Source organism: Pelmatolapia mariae, linkage group LG12 (genome assembly GCF_036321145.2).
Source record: "Pelmatolapia mariae isolate MD_Pm_ZW linkage group LG12, Pm_UMD_F_2, whole genome shotgun sequence".
NCBI classification, from domain to species: Eukaryota; Metazoa; Chordata; class Actinopteri; order Cichliformes; family Cichlidae; genus Pelmatolapia; species Pelmatolapia mariae.
Window position 1 is genome coordinate 18,327,044 of NC_086237.1, and position 26,131 is coordinate 18,353,174.

Genomic DNA, 26,131 nt, shown 5'->3' on the forward strand with positions numbered 1-26,131 from the left:
ATGTAAAATTTTAAATTTGGCACAAAGGACAGTGGAAGAAGTGTAATCAAGTTAGAGAGAAATATTCTTCCTATGCAGATTTAAGGCTCGTCTCCTTAGTGTGTCTTATTATTGTTTTCCAGGCAGCAGATGAGGATAGCCCAGTAAGAACAAACTCTACCATTACTACCTGATATTCCGAAGGGTCCTTTTAAAACAGTCCTTTTATTGATGCTCACTTTATCCTGCACACATACCTGTAAAATTAAAGTACATTAAGGAATCACCTGCTTTTAACCTCATAACTTCTCTTGTACTGTAGATCCAGTAGTAGAGAAGATTTTCCAGTAATTATAGAGTTGCCGGCGTAATCCACAAGCCAGTGTACTTGAATTGAACCCGAGGCTGTTTCGTATGGCATGCCAGTAACTCGGGACTTGTGTGTGAATGAGAAACACATCGTAAATGGCTTTGTAAAACCACTAAGGTTAATGGTCTAACGGTTACACTCTGTACAGTTTGAGGGGAGAATGTAAAATATAATACATAAGCTTTTAGCTTTATTTTTAAGACATGCATCCATAAAGGTATTTAAGTTATCTCCCTATTGAGTCTGCCATTTGTAGTAGAGCTTTACTAATACGGATACCAATGTGCATTTAGAAAGCAGGGCCAGCACAGATACCTCAGCAAAAAATCTTTAGAGGTCAAGAGGTGTATTTTAAAATTCTGGATTCCTTGTTGTTGAATGTAAACAAGTGTTCAATAGTGCCTAAAAACCTGGATAATCATGTGAACTTTTGTTTTTAGAATCGGGACTCAAATTTCCAGGTGGGCTGAAACACACACTGAGATTCATATAAAGACAATGCCAGTTTGTCGAGGTTAAACGCACAGAAATACGTGTGCAAAATGGTCAGCTGATCATGCCGTCTGAACAGATGTCACCATCGAGTTCACTTTGCCACTGCTCACAGTAAGTGATGAAGTTCAGTGAAATAAATCTACTTCTGCAGCGAAGACAAAAGAAGAATGGAGACTCCAAGTAAACATGCATATTAGATCACTCAGTGGTGGTTAGGCAATTGAATTGATTATACAAATTCCTTTTAATTAATCTAAGTTTGAATAAATTAAAAAAATATTAAATGCCTTTCCCATATCATCAGGGGATGTGAGAAGCTATTTTTTTTTCTTCAGAGAAGTGCAATATACTGTGCAGCGATGAACTACAGCTGTCAGTTTTTCTTAATCATAATATTTCAACTCTCCTGACATTCGGAGTAAAAATAAACACATTCAAGGAAGCTGAGTGGCAAAACCCAGCTGTTTTGGCAGGATATCTCCAAGATATAAAGGAGGGAAAAAAATGCACAGTGTATTTGGAAGTACAAATCTTGGCATTTCAGTGGTGTACTGATGGATTCAAGTAGGTGGTTTTTTGGAAGAATGCTCTCCCACTTGGCATGCTTCACAATGAGTGTGGAATTATACTCTACTTGCCAATTGTTAAAAATGTGATTTCATAAGTCAAATAAGATGGGTAAATCAAGGTCAAGAGTAATTTTCAAACCGACAGATACTTAACATTTATTCAAAAGCAATGGATTCACTGACAAACTGTGTGCTTATGGTTGTTTTTGTTTGTTGACTTGGCTGCTTTGACTGCTAAGTCGGGGAGGTAAACAAAGCAAACGCAGGACAAGTTGATCAATGATCTCCCAGAGTTCACGGAGGGGCCGCGTAAGGGTTTTACCAAGGCTGGCTTAACCACCAAAGGAACAAAAACCTCCATTACCTACTCCCGCCTAGCCCACCGATGAGACACCAAATTAAGGTCAATGAAACCACCAACTAGAGATTGATCATCAGGACATCAAAGTCACTGATGTAAATCCAGCCTTTTTCAGACATCTGGGGTATTGATACAAGCCTCTCCCAGAGGAGAGTTGCTGGTTAGAAACCGATATTCCTCATGGCGTGGGGGGTGGGTCCTCTGACCCACCTTCTACAAAGACCTGCGAGGTCTGAAAAGTATCTCATCGCGAAAGGGTTGAAAAGTTTATCCGCATCATCCTCTACAGACTTGCCAGGTGAGGCTCTTACGCAACTGTGCAAAGTTCAAACTGGGTTTGCTGTCCCAAAGTTACACTCAAGGACACGTTTAGATCACAGCAGCCTTTACTTCAGATAAATCAATCAAGGGCATGAAAGCAGCTCATTGTTTCCAGTGGTCAATGGAAATATGATAAACAATTACACAAACAGTAAGTTCCTTTCACTTGGAGCATGACAGGCCCTGTGGCTCCTCCCCTGCCCTGTCACTAGAGTATTTTGGTTCAAGTTCCACTGCGGCATCCGGCTGTGTTGCGGTCTCGGTTTCACCTCCCACTTCCTTTTTTTGGCCCTGACGTGTTTCCGCCCCTGAATTAGAATCAACTCTTTCCACACAGAGTTGTGATATCAGGCCGTCTTCCTTCTCTTGTCGACAGTGTTCGGAAACTAATAAGAAACCCCCTGGTAAAGCTAAATTCTACCTCCCAAATCCTTTGCTCCGTACCACGTGACGAGATACGGGCCGAGATCAAAACCCTAAGCAGCTGGTGTAACACAAAGAGGAAATCTCGCTCTCTAATGTAATGATAAGATAAAGGCAAAGAGGGCTCGCTTGTGCAAGCTTGAAGAATGTATGCTGTTTAGTAATTGCTGATAGAGTAAAAGTGAGGAGAAATCTTTCATATTTGTCTACTGACAGATTCTTCTTCTTCTTCCATTTCAGGCATCTGAGCATCCTCTAGTCTTTGTAGTTCTGGGTGAGAAACTGAAGAGTAGCCACGGGCTCTCCCAGATCAAAACTTGTGATGAAGGCTTGAAAATCCCATTTACCTGTGGGAGCGGGGAGACAAACACAAAGATATTTATAAGTATTTACAGACACTTGGAGGGGAAACGTACTCACTTTTCACTCTGATCTGAAACCGTTTTCAGATTGATTTCAATAAATTATTATTATCTGTTAGATAAAAAGCAATATTGTATATAAATAAAGTACATTTTAGGCAGAGTCTCCGGTGGATTACAAGAGCATTTCTTATGACCACTTGGTTTGTGTTTAGGGCATCTGAGGCCTAACTGAGCAGCACATGGCTCTGGGATGTGAGTCACTGAGAACAGCACTGCTGAAAATAAAACATGTTGCTGTAATGATGGAGGTGGGAACGCAAGGACGTATTGGCAAGAAGATATGATTCAATCGCCTGGACTGTTTTTTTTCTTCCCTCCCCTTTTAAACAAACACCAGACGGCCATCCGGCTGGTATGACAATATCACTTCTTAGATTTTGACAACCGCTGATTCCCTGCAGCTTCCTCTCCCTTAACACACAAAAAAAGGAAGAAAAAAAATCACAATTATCATTCCAGGGAAAGAAAACCCTGCATGCTTTCAACTTGCAAACTTCAACAGCAGAACGAATGTCTGTCTATCTGTGTCTTCATATGTTTGGGTGCGCGTAAGACAATGCTTTGCTGCTTTGCTCTGTAATCCAGGGAATCACTGACATCCTGGTATTTCCGTATGTGCAGTAATTACATTAACAGCTGCTCAAGAATAGCATCGGAAAGTCATCTTTTGAATAGAAAGCCAACTATTGAAATAGTCCAAATCTGTAGAGAGAGTGGCCTCACAGTTTGGGGTCAAATCTGACTATGCCTGGATAGAAAAAATATAAAAATTACTGCTTTTGACCTCTCGCTGCAGCTGCTTTACAGGCCCTCACTGTAGCTGTTTTCACCATCAGAGAGCCACATTTTGTATCCTCCGGCATTTTTGAATGAGATATGGGAGAAGAAATACGCTTTGCCAGTGCCACAGACATCAAGTGCACTCACCCACCCCCCACCCCATCAATGCAGAAACAAATCAGAAGGGTTCATTTACATGTAGCACAAAATGTCTTGTACAAGGTTATAATTTTCACGCTTTTCCAGCAGACATTACTGCACCTAGCTCCTATCAAATCTTAAAGTCGAGTATATATATTTGAACCAGATTCGGATTGAATGTTTTAATAATTACACAACCGTTTTCCCCGATTCTCACCAATTTGATTTAGCTTTTCAGACTGACACCTCAGAGTGTTCGCAACTTTGGGTCAAGTTCTGAGCTCAGCTGGGGCGGGTGGGGGGAAAATGATGAATAATAACTGGGAGATGAGCAGATGAGTACCCGAATCTTGTCAGGTCCTCTCCTTGAATGAGAGCTGCCTGGAGAAAGGTCTCTGATAATCAAGTGAGGGCAATGGAGTCAAGTGACCTATCTGTATGATAGGGCATGCTTCCAGTGCCCCTTCTGGCCTGTGCTTCAGTCACAGATAATGCACCGCCTCTGCAGATCCCCTGCATGTCCACAACAAGGTCCCTCACACCCTTGGAGACACCACTTTAAAAAAAAAAAGGGGTGAGGGGACAGACGGCAGCTATATCCCTATTCTGCCTCAATATAGGGATATAGTTGATGAGTCATGTGGCAGAGTTGAACCTCATGACAGTCATGCTTTAATATTCAAACTTTCACTTACCCTTATTCATAGGGAACAACCTGCCATACGGTCATACAAGGAAACATTTCCTCTAATAGAGCATGTCACACTGGCGATTGTTTTATTGTAGCATGATGATCAAACAGAGAGTAGAAACCAGGCGCTGCTTGTAAGGCTTTACCCACATAATCCCATCTAAAGCTGTGCAATCATTGGGCAAAATCCAAAATGAGGCAAATTCAGAATATCTAGTGCTATCACACTGGCTGGTACCCCGCAAACGCCTAGACTCGCAAGTGACCTTAAAATAGGCTGGTGCCTGTTTGTAGTGCCGAGACGCGTTTCCGCCTCTCCCATCTGCGTGTTCATGGAAAGGACAGATAGTGTGGGACCTGAGGGCGATCTTAAAGTCTTCCTGCCTCTCCTTTTGTTTCCACCTTGCTTCCACGTCTGGGCATGGCAGAAAGATCAGGACTGCTGTGAGGTGACACAGAACTGCTACATTTAGTGGTGTGGGCGGTGTCCCTGTTAAACCTCTTACAGTGTCTCAGAAATACTAAAAAAACCCAAGTGATGCTGCTTTGTGGTAGTGTCGAAGGAATCATATCAGGCTAAGAGCTCTTCACGTAGGATTCATAGTTATAATTAAAGCAAAACGCAACTTTAATTTCTTTGTATCTGTCAGAGGTCAGGGGTCGGACACAGAACAGTTCTTCGGGGATGCTTAAACAGGGTCAGTGTGTTTGTGTCGGAGCTTACCGTAAACACAGCAATAGCTAAAGCGCTTCAATCTTAAGGGGAATTGTTGAATTATAGTTGGCCACTCTGTTTCTCTCTATGCTGGAAATACTGAGTTTCCAATTATATAAAACAGAGAAGACAGAGCTCATCACACTGGAGAGGCAGGACCGGATAATGACTAGCATTTGCTCGAGAAATGACTCAAAGAATTATTTTTCATAACAGTTTATCGGAATAATCAACTATTCTCGTGAATATATCATCTCTGGAACACCTTCAGGGTGCTTCTTCAAATTTGGCACAAATGTTGACTCATAATTACAATTTGGTCTTTTTGACCTGGCAAAAAACAAAAAAACAAAACATGTTTTGGCCACAACTGAAGAATTCATAGGATCATTTTGAAAAACTCCCATACAAATGTCTAAAGAGAAAACCACTAAGTGAGAGATCAACTTCGCTGACACATCATATTGATCTGCAACATTTTCCTGGCTGTCCATCAACACCGTAACTCATGAAGATAAGCAGGGATTATATCTCACATTTGGTCAGATGCAGAATTGGTGACACTAATCTTTGCTGCCCACCTTTAAACTCCGCTGCCCATGCTTTAAAAATCTGCTGATTCTTTGAGGTAACATCCATATATGAAACACTGTCAACACAGATTTATTGTTAAATTGCATTTTATTGTTACATTTCATTATTGGATTTTATTAAATTACTCCAAAATCCTCATTACTTTTTTTAAAGTGTGCAACTCTCATTTTCTCATTATCAATTGCTGTGTTTTCTTCACTCATCCCAAAGGAAATTATGAGAAGCTGGAAGCAGCAGATATCTTTCTGATTTTTATGATTTTCTTAATTATCAACTAAGTGACTCGTTAACAAATTACTTCACTTATACTTATATTGTGTCAGCTGGATATAACCCATTTTAGAAATACTATAAAGATATTTGTGGATAAGGGAAGTTGAGGAAAAGTCAAGACACTTTAACTTTTACTCCGAGCCTGTCAAGACTCTGTAAAAAAAAAGAAAAGAAAAGACACACATACAAAAAACACAACCAGCCAAAATTCAACACGTTAAAGTGTTCCTTTAAGGCAGCCGACTCCTGGCTGAAACTCAGGCCTGCTGTAGCAACCAAATTCTGGCTCTCTTGACTCCACGCAGCTCTGATTAATGGTAGAGGCTGTGGGTGGGTGGTAGACATGGATCTGCCCATTACCACACTGCAACATTGCAAATGGCTTCAATTACTGTGGAGTGTGCTGAGCTGGCAGTAGGGGCTCTAGGAAGCAAGATAGGCAATGTGTACGATCCAGCAGCTAACGCCACTGTGAGCCATTCATTCACATGACGTGACTGTCGCCTTCCCAACAATTTATCAGGGACAAAAAAAAAATAATACAGAAAACATGGCCAATTCTTTTTTTTTAATTCTTATCTTCTCTTTTTTGCTCATCATAGTTTTTGCTTCTGATCAGTCGATACCAGCTGCTGAGCTTCAAGTCAGGACGTGGAGTGCTTGACGCGCGAACAGCGTATGTGCAAACTAATGTGTAGGCTGAAACATCACCCCAAGGCTTCTCTCAAGGCCTTGGGGTTTCCCTCCCGGCATTGTAACACTGTTTCCCTTGACAAACTGACTCGTCGGCACCAAACAGTAGCAGGACATATTAAGGGCTTGCCAAGTGGCTGACAAGTATCACAAGGGTCTGAGTGCCCACGGCTGCCCCCCTCCCCAACCCTGGCACGGGGGCAGCCTCCAGTCAGGGACAGCCAGAGCAATGGGGATTCCCTACGATGACGCCCCTGTGCCCCGTGCCAAGAGCGCAGCCCCCCTGTAGTTCCTTGTGTAACAAACCAGCTGTCCCCATCAGTTCAATGACCCACATTCATAACCTTAACGCAGGAGGCACTGCCGACTCCCACGGCTCCTCGCAACAGCCCTGCTCCACCTCTAATTGTTCACCCCCTTTATTAGTAAAGTGATGGCCAGAGATGAAAAGAAAACAGAGAAAAAATCTGAGATGAAATTGAGTCAATGACTGCACTACTGGAAGTGGAAAACGATCATTAGGAGTCTTCCACCCACGGCTAAATGCTCTCCCTTCGCAAATCACATCAATTAATGTCATGGGCTATGAAAAATTCTCTCTGTGTCATACCACATGGAGGGAGGACAGACGCTAATAAGTGAACATACTTAACGGAGGAGGTGGGGAGGCATGGGATTCCCTCCGTTCCTCTTCTCCGTGCGGGATTAACGAGCTCCGGGACAATTCGGCAAAAATAAGGAAGCAGGTAAACCAGAGAATTCAGCCTGAAATATCCCACATGTATCGCCAAGTCGTTTTTTTCCTGCTAATACACCACGACTAGACTTTCATTCTTAATGTGTAAAACACTATTGTCAATTATCTATTCTCTTGACATATTATTGTGTCCAGAACTGACCCATCAAATGAAGCGCGTGATTATCCGGGAGAATTTTTTAATTTCATTTCCCTTGTATCAACAGAGCTGCTAGCAGGAGAGAGGAAGTCTTACAGCGGGAGTTACGCTCATCCACTCGATTAAGGATGGGTGGATCCACTCAGTTCAAATGCTTCATAACGAGTGGGCAACTTCTGTGTCAGAGCAGTTTATTTTGCACAAGAATACATTAAAAATATTCTAAATAGTAAACTATTATTCATGCTATTATTACTTCAGCTTAACCAGCTGTGACATCGCGAATGCCCCAACGATGCGGCAAGAGTTCATCGCAACCTCCCCAAAGTGAGCCGAATAAGTAACATACTACAAACTACATCTCTTTTGACACTTCTTTTTCCAAAGGTTTCAACATCAAACAGACCTCAGCCTAATGTGCCCGGATTGTTTGCTGACAAAGCTGTCAAAACTTCAAACAGCCGAGACTGGCAGCTCCACTTATTCACGGCCGCAGCGCTTGAAGTCTCAAACCGCCCTGATCTCCCCTCAAATCACCGGCTGTGACCTGACTCGAATAGACAGATAGACACGCCTCCTGTGAGGTGCTGTACTGTGCATCCAAGTGCTACAGCCCACCTTCCCACACAGACTTCAGGGGGATGGAAAAGTACGAAAAAAATAAATAAATCCAAAAGCGTAAACAAAACAATACCTCTGCAAGACAAACAAGGTTGAATCAAAGGATGTATGGATATAATATCATCAAACTAAAACGGCCATTCACGTGGAAGCATGTGACGTAGTTGATGGGCCTTTTAGGTTTGGCGGAGGTTAACAAGACGTGGTCAGGCAGACTCGTGCAGGTGTGCGTGGGAGCCAATAATACTTGTCTTGACCCCGCAGGCATTAACGCTGCAGCAGACTTACTCACTAACCTCATTAACATTTCCCTTGTTAAGTTCAAGCACTTGGAGAAAATTATCTTCCTAAAGCAACTCCGAATGCTTTGATTAAAGCATCTTAATTGTGAATTATGCAGAATGACATGGGTCTTTATGAAACAAAGGCAGCACAGTGAATCGCAACACTAACAAAGATCGAGTTTATAGTAAAAAGTACTCAATCAACACAGATATTTCAGGAGTTGCAGAGCCTAATGTGGAAATATTACACCCTAAATTAAGGAGTACTCCCTCTAAAGGAAATGAATATTGTAAAATGACGTAGCTTCTTATTGTCTGTTCCAAAAATACTTTCCCAAAAACCACAAAAACCTATAATGTGAGAGGAACTGTTAGGTTTCAATTCCTTGCTGTAAACTTTCATTGCTGATTCAACAGATAGATGCTGGCAACCGGCCACTGTTGGTATATGATAGATGATACTGCAGTGGGAAAACAATGTAGCAGACTGAAGAAGCTGGTGAGTGGAGTTATTACCCCGGGATGCCTCCTCCTGCTCCGTGAGTGACACAGACGCGTCTGGAGGCTGCTCGAACAACATGAACTGGTAGCGGTGAAAACCAGAGTTCGATGGCGGGGTTGGCGGCTTATAATCTGTACGAAAAACCAAAGAATCAGAATCAGGAGAGCTGAGAGTGGGGACTGGCATTTTATAACAATTTACTGTAAGTGTGTGCTAAATCTTTGACATCCCAATTCTTTTTGTTGTGCAGCAAAATCCACGTGGATTATTTAAACCAAAGGGAGCTGTACGGCCATAAAAATCGTTAACTCTGAATTCTGAGAATTCTTTAGTCAGTCTGGGTTGTGGGTAATAAACTGGCTACAGATTTTCTTTGGATAAATCCTCTTTAATCATCACCAACACTGCAAGACAGTAAACATAACCAGCTCCACGGGGGAGGATGATGGCGGCGTGTGCATCTCTGTGTGTGTATGTGAGTACTGGTGCACTTTTTAAGCCCTTTAAATTCACAATAGTGGGCAGGAATTAAATTTACTCTGAGGAGAGGGGTCACGAAAGAGTGACTTAAAGGTTATACAGGAAAAATGTTAAATTCCTCCAAGTGATACTAAAATACTGAAATACTTTAGCATAAATTATAGTAAGACTTAAATCTACAAGTCCAAACAATAATATGGAATTATTCCAACTAATTATATATAATATATACCAGAGCAAATTGCACAGCCTACACACAATCAATGAGTCAGATCAACTTTTTGGAATTAAACTAAACCTGGGAGTAATGACACCAGTAAGCCAAGGTTACACAACGAATAGTCAATAGAAGATCTTACTTACCAGTGAGGGTTGTTCCTTCTATTTGTCCTTCCTTGAGTGCACTGCCCTGGAATTTAAAACACAAAAGTTAGCCGGGCAAATTATGAAGCACAGCCTGTTTGTTTTGTGACAAACCCAGCGATAGCAAAGATTTGATAAGAAAGACAAAACAGACAGCAAGCACAGGCTACTCTTCTTTCAGATTTATGTTCCCACAGGCAAAGGTTCTACATTCAATTAGTCCAGTCTTTAAAACCACAAAGGCTGGCCATTTAATTTATTTCAAGCCAGTGCCATTAGACTGTATCCTGCTGAAGTAACAGCAAGCTCGAGATCCAATAAACAGTGAAATATTTGGTGATTATTGCGGAAAAAAAGACAAAAAAGCTCCACTACAGGCTTGCATCCACACTGCAGGTTAAAGTATGTCAAAATTAAATATATAAAAGACCAGGTATTTTAATATCAGAATACAAGAGACAATTTTCAGACAAAAGACAGTTCCCAAGCAAATTAAACTACTGAGAAGATTTCCAATTTCCCATATTATTAATTGTATATTAACTTCTTGTTGCCTAGAAACAGATATCATGTAACCCAATGTGAAGTGCAGATATTTTCATAAGCATTTTCTGCTGTATATTTGTCAGGTTAAACTCCCTCAGCCCCAGGAAGCACACAGTCAGGCACTTCACACTGCAAATTGCACACAGGCATGTTTGTTTAATATACTTGGCTATTTACTGCAAGACGGCTGCATCCTTGAGTGGGTGGAAAAGGACTAAATATGCTGTCTGTGAAATGGCCCAAAACCCACTTGAGGTAAGCGTGGAAGTCCCCATCACAGACTGGAGTATGTGGTCTCAGCACCTATTTCTGTCCTCTTTTCGCCACACACAGGCTCCCCCTACAGGCTGACGGGGGTACTGTGTTAACAAGCAGCACCAAGGACAAAAGACAGGCAGGACCAAGCTGCTTTTTTCCAATCTCAGCTTGAAATTCAAGTTCCAGTTTAATAAGAACACATATCCACAGAGAATAAAAACTGTAGTAGGACAGCAGCTCAGAGCAGAAGAAGATAAAGCAGAAGGATAAAAACAGAAATAATGTTTTAATTTTCATCTTGGGAATGGTGCATCCAGATTATGATTACGATATATGTTTTGAAGAGAATAAATGCATCCAACTGTTGGAACGACATCTTTTCAAGGACACTAATAAACACTTTCAATACCTATCCAGGTTTCTTGACAAGTAAATTAAAAGTTTTATTTTGCTCTTTACCCATACGTGGGGCAGGGGACTATTTAAAGCAGACCAACCATAGTTTGACTTCTCTCTTTGCTTCTTGAAGACTGCAGCTGTCACCTGGCAGCAGATGAAATGTACTTTGAGGATGATAACGGTTCATAATGCCAATTAAAATGCTAAAACTACAGTTATAAGCACACAGAGTGTGCAGGTCTATGTCAGAATGACTGAGATGCACAAACGACCTTAACATTACTATCAGTTTCAAATAGTAATTCACTCTTTCAGCAGATTTAAAGCGTGCATTCTGTATCGTGCATATGCTCTTATCTATAATCCTGTAACCTCTCTTTAGGAATAACAGCAAGCATAGGAGGAGTGTTTACACAGACTGATCAAATTCAGAAGATTAGTTTCAAATGTGAGTATCTTCATCCACCGATCGGTGAGAAAAAAAAAAGCTTTATTTAGAAATAGCAAGTGTCCTGCAGCCTGCAGGATCCAAACCCATTGCCATAGCAACAGGTAGTCAACATTTGAACGTGCAACATTTTCCCACATCTTAATGCTCAGTTCTCGCTCATCCTCCCAGGCACCCTGTGCCCTTTTAATTTCATTATAATACATAGAGTATAAACAACAGCAAATGAATAAAATATTGAAATTTAGCCAAATAATAAAAGATAAGTCAATAATATGCGGAGTCAATAATATGCCGATCTAACACACAATCACATATATTATTATTCACAAGAAATCTAAAAAAAAAAAAAAAAAAAATCACAAAAGTAGTTTAAGGGTTGGAGTGATTAATCTGTACGGAGCAGAGCTGCTATCACAGTCGCTGTGACCGAACAGGGCCGTGCTGGGGTTGCTGATCCTAATGTTCACTGGGGAGTGACGCACTTACTCACTGTAACCTACAGGCCATTCTCACATGGGGGGCGGCCTCCCTCAGGGACTTGGTTGTGGGGTGTGACGCCAAACATGACAAGTTGGCATCGCTGAATGACAGCCACGATCTGTGTTAATAACCTTTATGAAGAAACGCCCATTTTAAGGTATGGGTATGTGTAGCATGTTATCCTTGCAGTATTTCTGATAATAATAACAAAAAAACATTTGGATCTTTTGAAGTTGTGGAAAAAAATACTGAAAATTCAAAAGATACTCATCAGGCTGGACCGTGGAACAGTTTAACCAGATTACAAACTTTCAGCATGAAATGATTTTCTTATTAACCCCACCCATGAAAAATCTGTGAGTGATTCATCTGATTGTTGATGAAGAAAGAATCCAAGACTGAGATTCACTAGTATGCCAAGAGAATTTGAATGCTGCTTATAAATCTGTAACATTTATAGAAAAAAAACCTTCTGTAGTGCAAATAAGCATAATATTACTTTACTAACCGAGATACCCTAAGACATCAAGATACTCTGAGGCACGATATCCAAGACTTTATACACTGAAGCTGTTTTCACACCCAAACTCTGAAATAAGTCAGAGGAGTCAGGTCGGGACATCGTTTGAAGTTGCCCTTTCTAACAGTAGCACGCAGCAGGAGATAGTCTGCCACAGCTGCAGTCTCACAACTTGAAATGCTCCGGTTCGTTTAGAAGAGGGAGCTGTCTGCATTTAACTGCAAGGACACATGATCCCCAGGCTGTTACCTGCACTATTAACACATGGGCTTCACACTGACTTTGCACTACGGGGATCTAGCAGGTTAAATTTGTCAGGTAATTTCTAGAAAAGTAAATGGAGTAAATGACTCTAGGTGACTTGATCTATAACACAGATCTATAAGTAAAACATAGATATTAGAAGAAATGGTTTAATGACTGTGTAATAAAGGGCTTGATGATATATTTTCCACTCTAACATATACACATAAATTGTATATTAACACTATAAACGTCTTCCTTTCTCTTAAAAAATACAGTTTCCTCAAAAACATGCCCAGGGAATAAACAGTGCAATGCTTTTGCTGTACAAAATCTATGTTCACCAGCAGTTGTATTTTTGGATTGTTTTTTTTTGACCTCAAGCTGAAGATAAAAGACACATTGCATAATGCAGATGTCAGAGAAAACAGTTGTTTTCAGCTATTTCCTATATGCTCGACCATAAAGCAAATGTGAAAAACACAGCTTATTCATTGAAAACATTCATACATAGATCTTCTATCATTATCTGTTTATGTAAGAAATGAGCTCAGATTGAAGCGCTGTGTAGAAAACCAGCAGGACATTAAAATCAGGATCTTTACAAAAAAAAAGAAAAAGAAAAAAAAAGCCTAATGGAGTACTCACGGCTAATATGTCAGTGTTTTAACTGTTGTGCTATTTCAGCAGCTGAAAGTTGAAAGACACTAGAAACGGCTTCATTCTCTATGCAAGACAAACATTACCACTGTTTCCCTGTAAGTATTTTCTCATTTACATTTTAAATGTCTGTGTTCGTGAGATTCTTCTATTCTCATTCACTGCACTTAAAACACAGATACCACCCAGCTTTCTGTTCATAATGCAGTAATGCACTGCTCACCATGCATAAAAAACATGGTGACGGGTATTAAAGTTTCATACCAACACATATATTCATAGTACTGTATGCTCATTGAAGTAAATATCTAATCAGCAAATCAAGTCAGGAAATAGACGACCTGCTGAAGTTCAAACTGAGCATCAGAAAGGGGATGAAAGGTGATTTAAGTGACTTTAAATGTGTCACCGTTGTTGGTGCCAGACCGGATGGTTTGAGTATTTCAGAAACTGCTGATATACTGGGATTTTCCCACACAGCCATCTCTAGGGTTTACAGAGAATATCTGCCGGCAGTTGTCTGAGTGAAAATGCGCTGCTCGTACAGGAGGTCAGAGGAGAATGGCCAGACTGCTTTGAGCTGACTGGAAGGCAATAGTAACTCAAATGCCCACTGGTTACAACCAAAGTGTGCAGAAGAGCATCTTTGAATACACAACACGTCAAACCTTGAAGTAGATGGGCTACAGTGGCAGATGACCACAATGACTGCATCTCCTGCCAGTTAAGAGCAGGAAACTGCAGCTGCAGTACTGCCTAAATCTTCTGTTTCCAAAATTGTCCACTGTCTGGTCTAAGATTAGATTCTGCTGCGACATACTCAGTTAGGTTTGAATTTGGCATAAACATGAAAGCGTGGATCCATCCTGCATGTATCAATGGTTTGGGCTGGTGGTGGTTTAATGGTGTGAGGGACATTGTTATTGGCACACTTTGAGTGTTTAAATGTAGACTTGAGTATAGTTGGTGACCATGTAAGACCACAGTCCACTTCTGATAACTATACTCAGCAGAATAACAATAATTTCTGTGAGGATCCAACATCTTGTTTAATCTATGCTATGAATTTTTTAAATAATCACTGTAAAGGCAAATATTATGAATTCCTGAATTTTAATGCTCCAAACTCTTTAACTGAGGAACAATTTAAGTTCTTCTCTTTAGAAACTATAATGAAACAAACAAAGCATTTCATGGATTACCCAGACTAAGTTAACTCACCAGTAAAAAGACTCGAGTTATTTGGGAGATATTATAAGCGATGCATATGTCTCGTATCCTCGTATGAGGGGAATACCCATTTAAGCTGTGATAGTGAATCACACACTGAGCAATGTGGGAACACCAGCTACTGACAGAGATAAAAACCGAAAGTGTCAATATGATTTATGCCGATGCACGAGGGTGGTTAAGTCTATCGAGGGGAGACTAACTAAATAACTCCTGGTATGCACTAAAAACAGTGAACAAGGAGCAGCAGTGGGATTGGAGATATGATGCTTAAATGGGGCAGATTTGAACTTTGTGTTGTTTAAGGTGGATCTCTTTTGTTCCACTCTTATCATAAACGTGAATCCAAACAACATAATATTCTGCTGGTGGCACGTGCACTGGTGAAAAAGAAATGTACCACTTGTCTTAATTTAAGCAAAGTATTTTTGTTTCTTGATATGTTTGTGAGAGTGAGGCCACGCAGTGAATGGGGGAACCCCCTTTGAAATGGAAAGCCTGAGTTCAAGACACTAGAGCAGGAAACGCATGCCCTTGGAGGTTGCCCTTAAAAAGACAGAGTCCCTGCAAGCTGTTGTAAAGCTGACCCCGACCTCTAAGTTGCCCGCGAAGGCCAATCATGGCCAATCATACAAATATGAACATCTATATTCATTACACAGTTTAAACAAATATGAAATATCATTAAGTTATAATCCAGAGTTAGTTTCCAGATCTTAAAGAAACAGCATTCACTAAATATTTGTTTTGTCACTTGTCTCGGCTCGTTAAATGTAGGAGCCAGTCACGTCTTAAGACACCACGTCTAACTTATGTGCGCCCAGCTGTGGTGTTACATTCATCGTGGCGTTGCTTGCCTTCATGTTTTACTGACTATTTCACACTCTGACTCAAACAAAGGCAGAAAGGATCCCGAACAACCTACACATTATGAGCAATGAATAATTTCTGATAATCTAGAAAAAGCCATGCGGCAGAGCTTTTTCTGTGGGTCACGTAAAAGCCTGACTCGCTAACCACCAACCAGCAAATTTATCTCAATCCATAAAATGAATCAGAATTAGTTCAGACTTGATAGCGGTATTATTACCATCATGAAATTCTTAAAAAAAGAGTAGATGGGACCCCAGGCGCATCTCCGCTTTGTCTGAAAATGGTGAAACAAGGTGAAATGTGTCACTTTATGAAAGTGAGCTTAATGCTATACATGAATTTCTAACTTCTCTTGATGTTAGGGCAGTAGATGAGCAGTGTGTTTGTATAATGTGTCTACATAACTTCCGCTAGGAATCCTCCGACACGAGCCGATAGGTAGGAGTCCACAAAGAGGCGGTGGGTGGGTGCAGGGGTGCGGTTTCAGCAGGAATACCCGCTTGCCCAACAACCCTTCTCCTTCTCTATGTGGGTGAGTGCTTCCCTTTGTCAGCAAGAGTTACTCATGCACCTCCTTGTATATCCACCACTTCCCCCTCCCTTGCACACCCTGTAAACCCACACCTACGACAATCAGCACCCACGTCCTTCTAATGCAGTTCTGAGAGCATCATTCTCCCTTTTACTTGCAGTCAGGCTAACAGACGGGGAGAGAGAGCATGACAGATGGTGTTCACAGCTCTATTTCTGAGGCTGGACTTGTACTGCCACCGCCACCCCTCCCCTCCACCCCCCTTGCCGATTCCACTCAAGCCAAGTGCTTATGACTACCTCCTCATCTTCGCCTCAGTAATCAGCCCATTCATTTGCAGGGTTATTGTGAATTAAAAGTCCTTGCCTCACAAGGAACCTCACGGTTTACAGGTTAAACACAGAAAAATCGCATCATTGCTCAACTACAGAACGTGTTATCCAGATATAAATGGAAAATGCACCAAATTTATGTTCAAAATTATTCTGAGTTTAGGCAAAGTATACAACATTTTGCTTACAAAACAGTAAAAAATTATGCAGTAAATTAGAATATTTTGTGAGTCTGGATTCAGCCCCCACCCCCCTTTCTTTTATGTCCCAAAATACACAGGAACAATAGGAGCAGTGACCCAGTCAAAGGCAGGCTCTCCTATGCACGCTGTTGTCTTTATCAGCATGGCAGACATTCCCATCAGTCGTGCAAGTTCAAACTTGTGGCGTGTGCCACTTGTTTTACACCACAGGGGTTTCTCCGGTATTTCTACTCATGCTGAAAAGGTTTCCTCGAAATCCCCGTTTTAGTTTTTGCCCTGAGCAGCGATACTGGATAATTACAACACATAAACAGCTGCATGCATGACACCTTTTAATGACCTGATCCTCAGATAGGATGTGGAAACAATCTTTCAGCCGCCAACTTTGGCCACCAACTGTGACGCCATGTTTATGGCCATTTAAGTGTCATTCTCCTGCATAAAAGCTCAGATATGATCAATACTGGGCACCAAAAGCTTAGCAAAAACTGACAGCCAGCCAACAGTTTGTGAGCACTGTGGAAAAAGTTGCCAGTTTTCTAAAGGTTGTTACTTCATCTCAGATGGGTTACTTCATCCTTGCCAAACCTGTCCAGGCCCCATGCCAAACTTTAAACTAGAAGAAGGAACACTTGCGGTACACTCTTGCTTTTCCTCGTCTTTACTTCAGTTTTAGGACGATGGCACCAACCAAGTATTCTACAGCCACACATTTGGGATTATGGTTGATCTGGCTTCATTAACTTTGGCTAACAACGGAGAAAACTAAAAGCCACTATGTGTTACAGTCTGGGGTACCACTCAGGATTTAATCGGGCTGACGTGTAACTGGTTTGTCATCTCACCCATGTGTTGTGACTGTGCCAATCCTCCTAATCAGCACAACAGTGACTGCTGAGCCTCCGAAGAAGTCGGAGGCTGATATAATTGAGCAATTTCACATATTGCTGTAAATCTGGTGGCCTAAAAGACGACAGGTATTGGCCAGAGGAATTTACAGATTCAACTGTGAACTCCTGCTACTATTTAGCCCACCTGAGGCACAGATCACTAAGCTGTTATCACATAAGCAAACCATGCCTAAAATTTTCCTGGACTTAATGGACAGTCTAGTGCATTCCCCACTAGTGAGTGGGCTTCATGTTTTCCGTTGCCTGCATGCTCTGTATACACAGAGTATTTCCAGTAGAGTAACTGCAACTTAAGATAACAGCTTAAGATTTCATTACTGCTCTTTAAGGATCCCTCAACACGACTGCACATTAAAGATTATTCAGGGTTAGGAGGAAAGCCTCCTAACGTCTGATTTAGACTCCTGTGGTGAATCTTTGTAGAGTCTACAACGCGAACTACGTGACGTGACCAATGCTGTTTTCAGCATTTGCGCTTGTGTGTGTGGTGCATTATTTGTTAATTACCATGTGGTAGTGTCCCGGTGTTTTACATGCAATTCCCCATCACGAGGAACCACCTTTCTACCAACCAATAGAACCTACTCGTTTTTAGCTACACTGGATGTACGTGTTATGTTACTAATAATGCACAGTGAACTTTTCCTAGTTTTGCACGTTGAAGGTTTTCCACTGGCAAACCAGCAGGGTACTATTATTTTAATAAGCCCTAGTGAGTGCACAGTGTTTGTCACATGGATAGCGGCGCTTCATTAGCAGCTCAGGTAAACAACTTTAGCTTGCTGGTGGAAAGTGGGAAAACACTTAAAAAAAAAAAGAAAAAAGGTTACTATATTCTCTGGCGTGGCTTGTGTCTTTGTGGAGCTAGCTGCAAGACAGCAGGTATATAGAGTTTCTTTTTGCTTCATGATCTCTACTATAACAAAAATTAACTAATGCTGAAGACTAGCTTCATAGCTAACAGAACACTACAAACCAACTGTACATTGCTATTAACTAGGACTGGATACATTGATATTGCTGATGGCTCACTAACAGGCCTTGACAAAGCACAGTACTGCATGACCTGGGAGTTGCCAATATGTTCAGCCAATAAGCACAGATTTTGTTTATCGGCTGAGCTGGTACTGAAAGGCTGACACTTTTAACACACGGGTTATGCTCATTTTTGTACAGTTAGTGAGGCAGCTGTACACCATCAAAATGCGGGAAAATGCACAAATGGTAAACTTCATCTTATACATTCAAATATACTACAGTGATGGAATTATCAAGAGTTATCCAAGTAGTCACACACAGCTACAGTGTCTTTGAAACATGTACCGAGTCAAAGCATTTTTAGTGGTATTTGTGGCTGTGTCTTTTGAACCGAATGGGATGGAATCTGGGGTGGATGGTTAGTAGAAAAATATAATCGTGGTTAGCTGGGCAGAGTGGATTGGCCTTTGGAGGACAGGGTAAAAGGAACTGGGGGCGTCACCCTTGATCTGCTTCAGTGCATGAACAAATTAAGCCACTTAACAATAGCCTGCTGGACTAATAGCTTCAGTAAAGAAACTCATTGGGCTTTGGTAATGAACCTGAGATGGAAACATAAACAGTCCAGTTATTAAGTGAACTCCAGCCACCGCTGAAATCACCTGACACACTGTGACATGCTAAACCTACACTCCTTTGGTAATGCTCATTAGCAGGGTGGGATGCTATTACTCAAATCACTGACTTAAGAAACTAGCCACCCAAACTCATTATCGCACTCATCTATTCAGTCTAATTTGCATACATTACAAAGTGGCTGTGCTGGGCTGGTCATCTCAAACTCAGCGAGCAGATTGGGCCTAACAGGACAGAGTACAGGCCAAAGAGAGCTTTAATAAGCTAATTTTATCCAACCTGGGTGCTGCTTCCCTTACACCTACTGCGTGTGTGTTAGCAAGTATGGGTGCTGATGAGTCTGTACTTTAGTACTGTTGAGGGAAGCCCAAGCTTGAGTTCCCAAGGTAACAGTCGGTTTGAGTGGGGGCTGGCTGACTCATTTGAAGGGAATCCTGGAACCAGAACAAGGCTGCCCACTCGCCCCACCCCCAGCTTCATCAGCACAACAAGCAAACAAGGCGCTGACATGTCCCCATGTAGGGCTTCCCACTGACGGGGGTGGCACTGGAAAATCCCAGCCTGAGCTTGCCTACAAGTAGCATCAGAGGACATGCACGCACAAGCACGAGGCCTCCGCGCTTCATGGCTTCGCTGGTTTCTGCCGGCAAGACTGGAAATCCATGGAGATTGTAGATGGAGAAATTACAATAGAGCGCTAGGCCTACAAATACGTCGAGACACGTGCTGGATTTGATTAGTACATAAAAGCACGGGGGAGATGTAAGGGGGGCAGAGGAGGAGGAGGAGGTTGGAGCTTACTGAGGAGTCCATGGCATTGAATTAAATCATCTTTTTTTTTTAGCTGTGAACAGTGACACAAAATAAATGAGAATCAAAAACCTTGTGGGCTGGCACATGAAGTAGGAGGAAGGGAGTCAGAGGGAGAGGAGGATGAAGGAGGAGTAGGTGGACAAGGGAACTAACTCTTTTTCCCACACAGTTAATGCAATTATTAAGAAATTAAAAGAGATCAACAGGCGTGTAATTGACCACTTAATTAGTTCAAGGTCAGGTTGTTCTTTTGACTTTGGAGGGGCGGTTGGCCGAGGTCTAGATTCATAGCAAAACTTTGGGCAAGGAGCTTACAATTTACAACAATTAAATCGCCACGTATCGTCACGTATTGTTTGCAGTCTTTCGATTAAATTAAGCCAAATTTGCGTTATTCACAAAAAGCCAAAGTCATAAAGTCGACATACTATTAGAAAACACAATAAATGTTTTTGGAAAAAGTACATTCTGGCCACAAAACAGAAACTGTACATGTATATTCAGTAATCTCGCTGTGCAGAGTAGCCATTTGATTTGCTTCTGTCCACAGTTACATCTGTTGATAACTCCACAGTTCATTCAGTGTCTTTAGTCATTAACAACTGAGAGCTGGTACAAAGGGATTTAAGAGGCAGCATTACTGTTTTGAATCGCTGGATGTTTAATTCTTCTATTATAATTGAGGCAGGAGCGAGACAGAGGTTATGGTAACTGCTGGAAACCTGTCCCACTTCACAGAAAGGTTAATGAACCTTACAAGTCCTATGGGAGATGGAGTATGCTGTTAATTTGACAAACGTGGGAAATAAATGCTTTTATGCTTTTATTGACGGTGACCAATAGCGGCCTTTGCTGGAATGAAAGGTTTTAGTCTTTTAGGTGCTTTGCTATGAGGCAAAACAATAATGTGGAATGCATTTGTTGGAAGAAACTAAGTACATAATTGTTTGAATAGCAATTTCAGGCCAAAAAGCATCTTCATTATTAATTCCTACTTTTGGGGAAAATATACTGTGCAAAATGTACAGTAACCTAATTCATGTTATGAAACAGCTGCCTTTATTCTGAATACATTTGCGGGAATGAGGGATTTTTAAAAAGCTGTACTTTAAAATCTACATATTTCCACATTCCATTTTATGCACCATTGGTCTGGGTTTCATTTTAACAGGGCACCAAGGGTGTAATATGCTGACAGTTGGAGAGGATCATGTGAAACAGAGTTGGTGTTCACCTGAAATAGTCTGTGGGATAGATGGAAACATCGCAAACGGCGGCTGTGATCTGATCAGGATGGGGTTTTAGGCACAGGACCAGCTATGTATACAGTACGCACGATTAAGAGATTAAATGGATAATCTCCTTCCCATTCAAAGACATTGATGGAGGCAGAGAGCTGGTTTCACAGACTTTCATTCTGGTTTTTAAATCTAACCCAAGAGATTCAGAATCCATGTTCATCAGCTGCTCACCTCTATGATCTCCCATAAAACAAACCTATAGAAAAGGGGTGAGCTTAAATCAATAGCAAAAAGGACAGAAAGCCTTGTGGAACAATTTAATTCGAAGAAGATACAAGAACTCATTTTTCCCCCCAGCAGGTGACACTGATACCATGAAATCCTCATAACAAAATGTGTCAATAAATGTTCTCTGATCTTTTACCCCTTCGGTTAAAGACGTCAAGAAATCAAGTACTCTAGATCAAGTGCAATCCAGCGATCTACATTAGAGTTTTTCTTATGTGAACATAATAATCAAAATATGGCAACATATCTCTTTCCTTTCCTGTATTTTCCAAATTGTACTGAATTTATTTCAGTTTAAATGCACAACTAACACTGTGGTATAGCTACTTTTACTCAAGTAAAATGTTTGAGTACTTTCTGTGCCACTGATTAAAAAGCCCCCTATCATTTTCATTCAGGTGGAGCTGAAGAGTGTTTTTAAGGTTAAAAGAAATCTACGTTGACTGTTTGTAGGAGGACATTAAGAGCAGACAAATTCAAGCATTTTCGAACACTTCCTTTTTGTTCTTCGTATAAGAAGATTACACAAACATGGGTCCTTTTAAGCGGATTGAACAAACATCTAGGGCTGTCAGTTTTTTGGAGAGGACAGTGCCCATTCTCAGCAGGTGCAATTGCTATGATCAGCACAGCTCCTTTTTAAGCTCTCTCTTTTTAACATCAGGTTTTATTTTCGCGCAGATGCCTAACTGGCGTCAGAGCAGCTTAAAAGACTGCAAACTATCACCGTCCTAACCTTATAGACCTGCCTCACATGTCTTCATGCAGCCAGCCCTGGTCTCGTTCTTCTTGATACCCCCTTCTCTACTGAGCCAGCTCACCCTCTCTGTCTCGCACTCTCACTTTCTCCCAGCTATACTATGGGCACTGATTCATGTGCCTGTGCGTGCACAATGTTTGCCAGAGGAACGCACAAGAATCCGAGCTCCACAATCCCTCTTAACCTCTGACCTTGGCTTATTGTTACCTGTGAGCAGCACTGTGGCAAACATGTTGTACAAGTACTGTACAGCCCTGCAAGCTGTTTGTGTTCTGCAAGTATGGAGGGCAGGGGAGGAGGGAAGGAAGAGAGGGAGCTATTTAATCCCCCCCAAAGGAACTCCCCTCTCAACCCGTATCGTGAACTCGCAGGCAAATCGTGTTGCTGGAAGGCACACCACACACACACTGCTGTCTTTTTAATTTCATCAGCTGAAAGAAATCTATACAGTGCTTTGGAATCCGACTGAGCTGCAGAGAGAAGTGAACTATACAGCACCCTGGAATGTAAACAGGTTTCTCACCAAGTGTAGCATAAAAATACCACATTGCAACAAACCTCTTGGCTATGATAATGGTCAATGGTACAGATCAGAGGTCTTAGTAGATTTTATGTTTGTTAGTCCTACAGCATATCAATAAGAACAACTTGAACAAATCCAGAGAGCAACTCAGAAGAAATGCAGCATTCATACTGAAATTACTCAAGTGTAACAAGCATAAAATACTGGATTCTAGTGAATGCTTTCTATTGACGGCCGATTTTCAGTTGCCATTACAAAAAGCATTATCTCCTGAGAATATTAGGAGCACTGTCATTAAAATCCCTTGCAGTCAGCTGCTTGGTTGAGACCAGATATGGGCTGTAATCTGCAGAGAAAGGGCTCCTTTATTATACAATGTTAGTAATTGTCAAGCATTGTTACATTCACAGAAACGGGCACAATATTTATTTAATATCAGTAAAACCGAGCCAGACTCGGGTTCTATTTTTCTATCCGTCTCTACAGATAACTGTCAAAACTCCACCACCAAGCGTCGGTAACTCTGACATACCGTGCACACTGCTTTCTGGGCACGTGTGCTGCGCTTTCTTACCAGTTGTAATTATTTATCCATTACACAATACACTGTAGATCTTTGCACTACGCTCCACTTTCCGACTTTTATAGTTAGGATAACTTTTGGAATCCAAACAATCAGTAGGTACAGTTAGACAGGCCCCTATAATATCTGCCAACTTTGCATTCATAGCTGTCACACTTAATTATCATGCCAAAATACAAGAAAATACATTGGCTGCAGGAGGTCCTTTGTGAAGTCTTTGTTTTTGTGTACAATTAACTGGCAAGCATGCTATATACTTAAGTAAGGGCTATTTTAGGTGAGCATAATTGTTAGTGAGTTGTTTTTATCAGCATGCCTCACTCCCCTTCTCCAGGAGACACCCCTAAGAGGAAGCATTTTCCACGGCTGCGGCCCGAGCAACCCCCCGCTAACCCTGACATTTGTTCATTTGCCCGCCCCTCTCTTTGTGGTTTCCGTGCCCGCTTTTTCCTCCCCTCTCCACGTCTGTCAAAAATTGACCACTTTACAGGGGGAACAGGTAGGCAGACTCCGTCAATCCCCCCCCCCCCCCCACCTGTACCCTGAAACGCACAAATTCGCATGCGGGGCCGACTGCCAAAGATCCTGCTTTACTGACTGAAGTGGAGGGTGGGGGGTGTGTGGAGGGTGGTGGGGGGGGGATGACAAAGACGACAGCTTGTGTGGGGGAACATTGTCTGCGGCTGCGACGAGAAATCTTTTCAGGAAAAACAGGATTTTATACACAATGGTCGTGGGTGTGAAGAAAGGGGGCACATATTAAAAGAAGTGCCTTAATGTGTGCATAGCTACTGGTTTCTTAAACTGCATTCTCATGGATAAGGTCCAATCTGCTCTTTTTTCCCCCTACAAGGCTCTAGTGTGACAGACTGGATCAAAGAGGGCTTTCCAGGTTGTCCTTGTTTTCTTGGAGAGCATTCGTGATATATCCAGGACAGGGCTCAGGCTGGAAATTAATCCAGCACACTGACATAGTAGACCTATCTGCTTAAATAAAAATAAATGTGCAAGAGATGCGATTTTGGATGCTTCAACTCCCCCCCCACCCCCCGAGAAAGAAATTTAATTCACATGACAATACAAACAGGAATTTGGGTTGTTATTAGGCCACGTGTAAATGCTGATTATTCCCTCGGCGCTCAAACAACCTTTCCAATTGCTCACAGGAAACCATCGCAGCTCACGTTCTTCATGCAGTGAAACCTCCTCAATCATCTCACCACAGCAACGGTGGCGGGGAGGTCAGTTGTTATAGAGATGGCAAGAGGCTTGGTCCGTTATCAGCTACAGTATTGTGTGTGCGTATAAGCGTGCGTGCACTTGAGTGTGTGTTTACTGTATGTGGACGGGGGATGGAGCTGACAACTGAGCGGAGGATTCTTATGTAATTCTCCCTTTAGGTGGCGGAGAACAGTGAGAGCAGCAGCCCACACTGAAGAAGAACCTGTTTGTTAATAAACTGCAAGTAAGATAACATTGATGTATTATTACATGGTGTTTGTACTTAAGACAAGGGCTGTCGAGATGCAAAAAAGCGCCAGGCAAGTTGGCATGTCGCTTCACAAAGCATTGATTTTTGTCCTGCTAGCACTCCTCCAACTTCTTTCAAACATACACACGCGTCCCTGGATGCAGACATCAGAGACATACATGACGGCTGCGTGAAAGAAAAAAGTAATGCAAGAAAAATAAAGCAAGAACTAACAAAGACTAGCGTCCTAAAACGGCAGAGACGGAGAGGAAAGGCTGCTGGGGTTGATATTTTTTTGCAGGGAGGGAGTCCAAAAGATGAACTCCATGTAATACCACCTCTGACATTCAGCCTGGCTCTAGTTGACAGGATGAGCACATGCTCTAAATGTTTAAGCACCTCCAGCTGTGCTTCACTGTTAAGGACTATTGTTGACTTGAACCAAGGGAGGCTTTTGGATTGTTATGGAAAAAAAAGGGGGATGAATGACCTGCGTGCAAAACTTCATCAGGGTTAAACTAATTCGAGCTAAAATACAAAATACGATATCTAATACACAATTTTATGTCGATATCTTGAAACTTTTGAAAATATTCTTTAAATTCTGGCACAACTCTCGTCATCAATCACTTAAACAGGTGCTCCGCTTTACTTCACATATTTATGTTACTGACAACAATCTGTTCGTATTCTTTAAGACACTTACCACAAAGAACATGTGTTTATCCTGTCAGTTTAAGTTTAAACAAAGGATGACAACAGGTGCACCGAGTGGAGTTTAGACTGGATAAAGTTGCTTCACAGGACTCTGAGCCAGTAGGCACTTCTGCGTAAAAGTTTGCAAAACCACAAACAAGCAAACTGTTAACCTGGGTTATGAGCATGTTTAGCAACTTTGGAGGGAGAAAAAAAATCACATTAAAAAGGAAAATTGTTCACTTCCTTTGCGCCCACCCCCTTGTCATAAGATATGGATGTCCCGTAAGGTTATTTGTGTTTGCTGGGAAATGAAGTGCTCAACTGGATTAAAAACATACTGCATATGTTTGGAAATCTGTTTCCCTGGGCGTATGAGTGGAGTGAGCGAGCGTGAAGCAGCAGCTTGCGTCTCCTCCAAGAGAGAGGGCAGACACTCTCATCATTAGCTGGGCTACAATGTGCTCCTCTACCTGCTCCAATCTGCACAGCCAGGCTCCGCTCTGACGCCAGACAGATGTTCCCAGC

General features: G+C 41.7%; 1 protein-coding gene across 1 annotated transcript in view; it reads right to left on the bottom strand.

Moving 5' to 3' along the window:
- Positions 1–1,587: 1,587 nt before the first annotated feature.
- The window catches only part of LOC134638965 (phosphatidylethanolamine-binding protein 4), a 52,908-nt gene continuing 28,364 nt past the window's right edge, over positions 1,588–26,131 (bottom strand). Inside the window, exons 5-7 of the mRNA XM_063489942.1 lie at positions 9,977–10,022; positions 9,148–9,264; positions 1,588–2,865 (exon numbers count right to left, since the gene is read on the bottom strand). Coding sequence (XP_063346012.1) covers positions 2,774–2,865; positions 9,148–9,264; positions 9,977–10,022 — 255 coding nt within the window. The 3' untranslated portion in view covers positions 1,588–2,773. The remainder of the gene's footprint in view (positions 2,866–9,147; positions 9,265–9,976; positions 10,023–26,131) is intronic.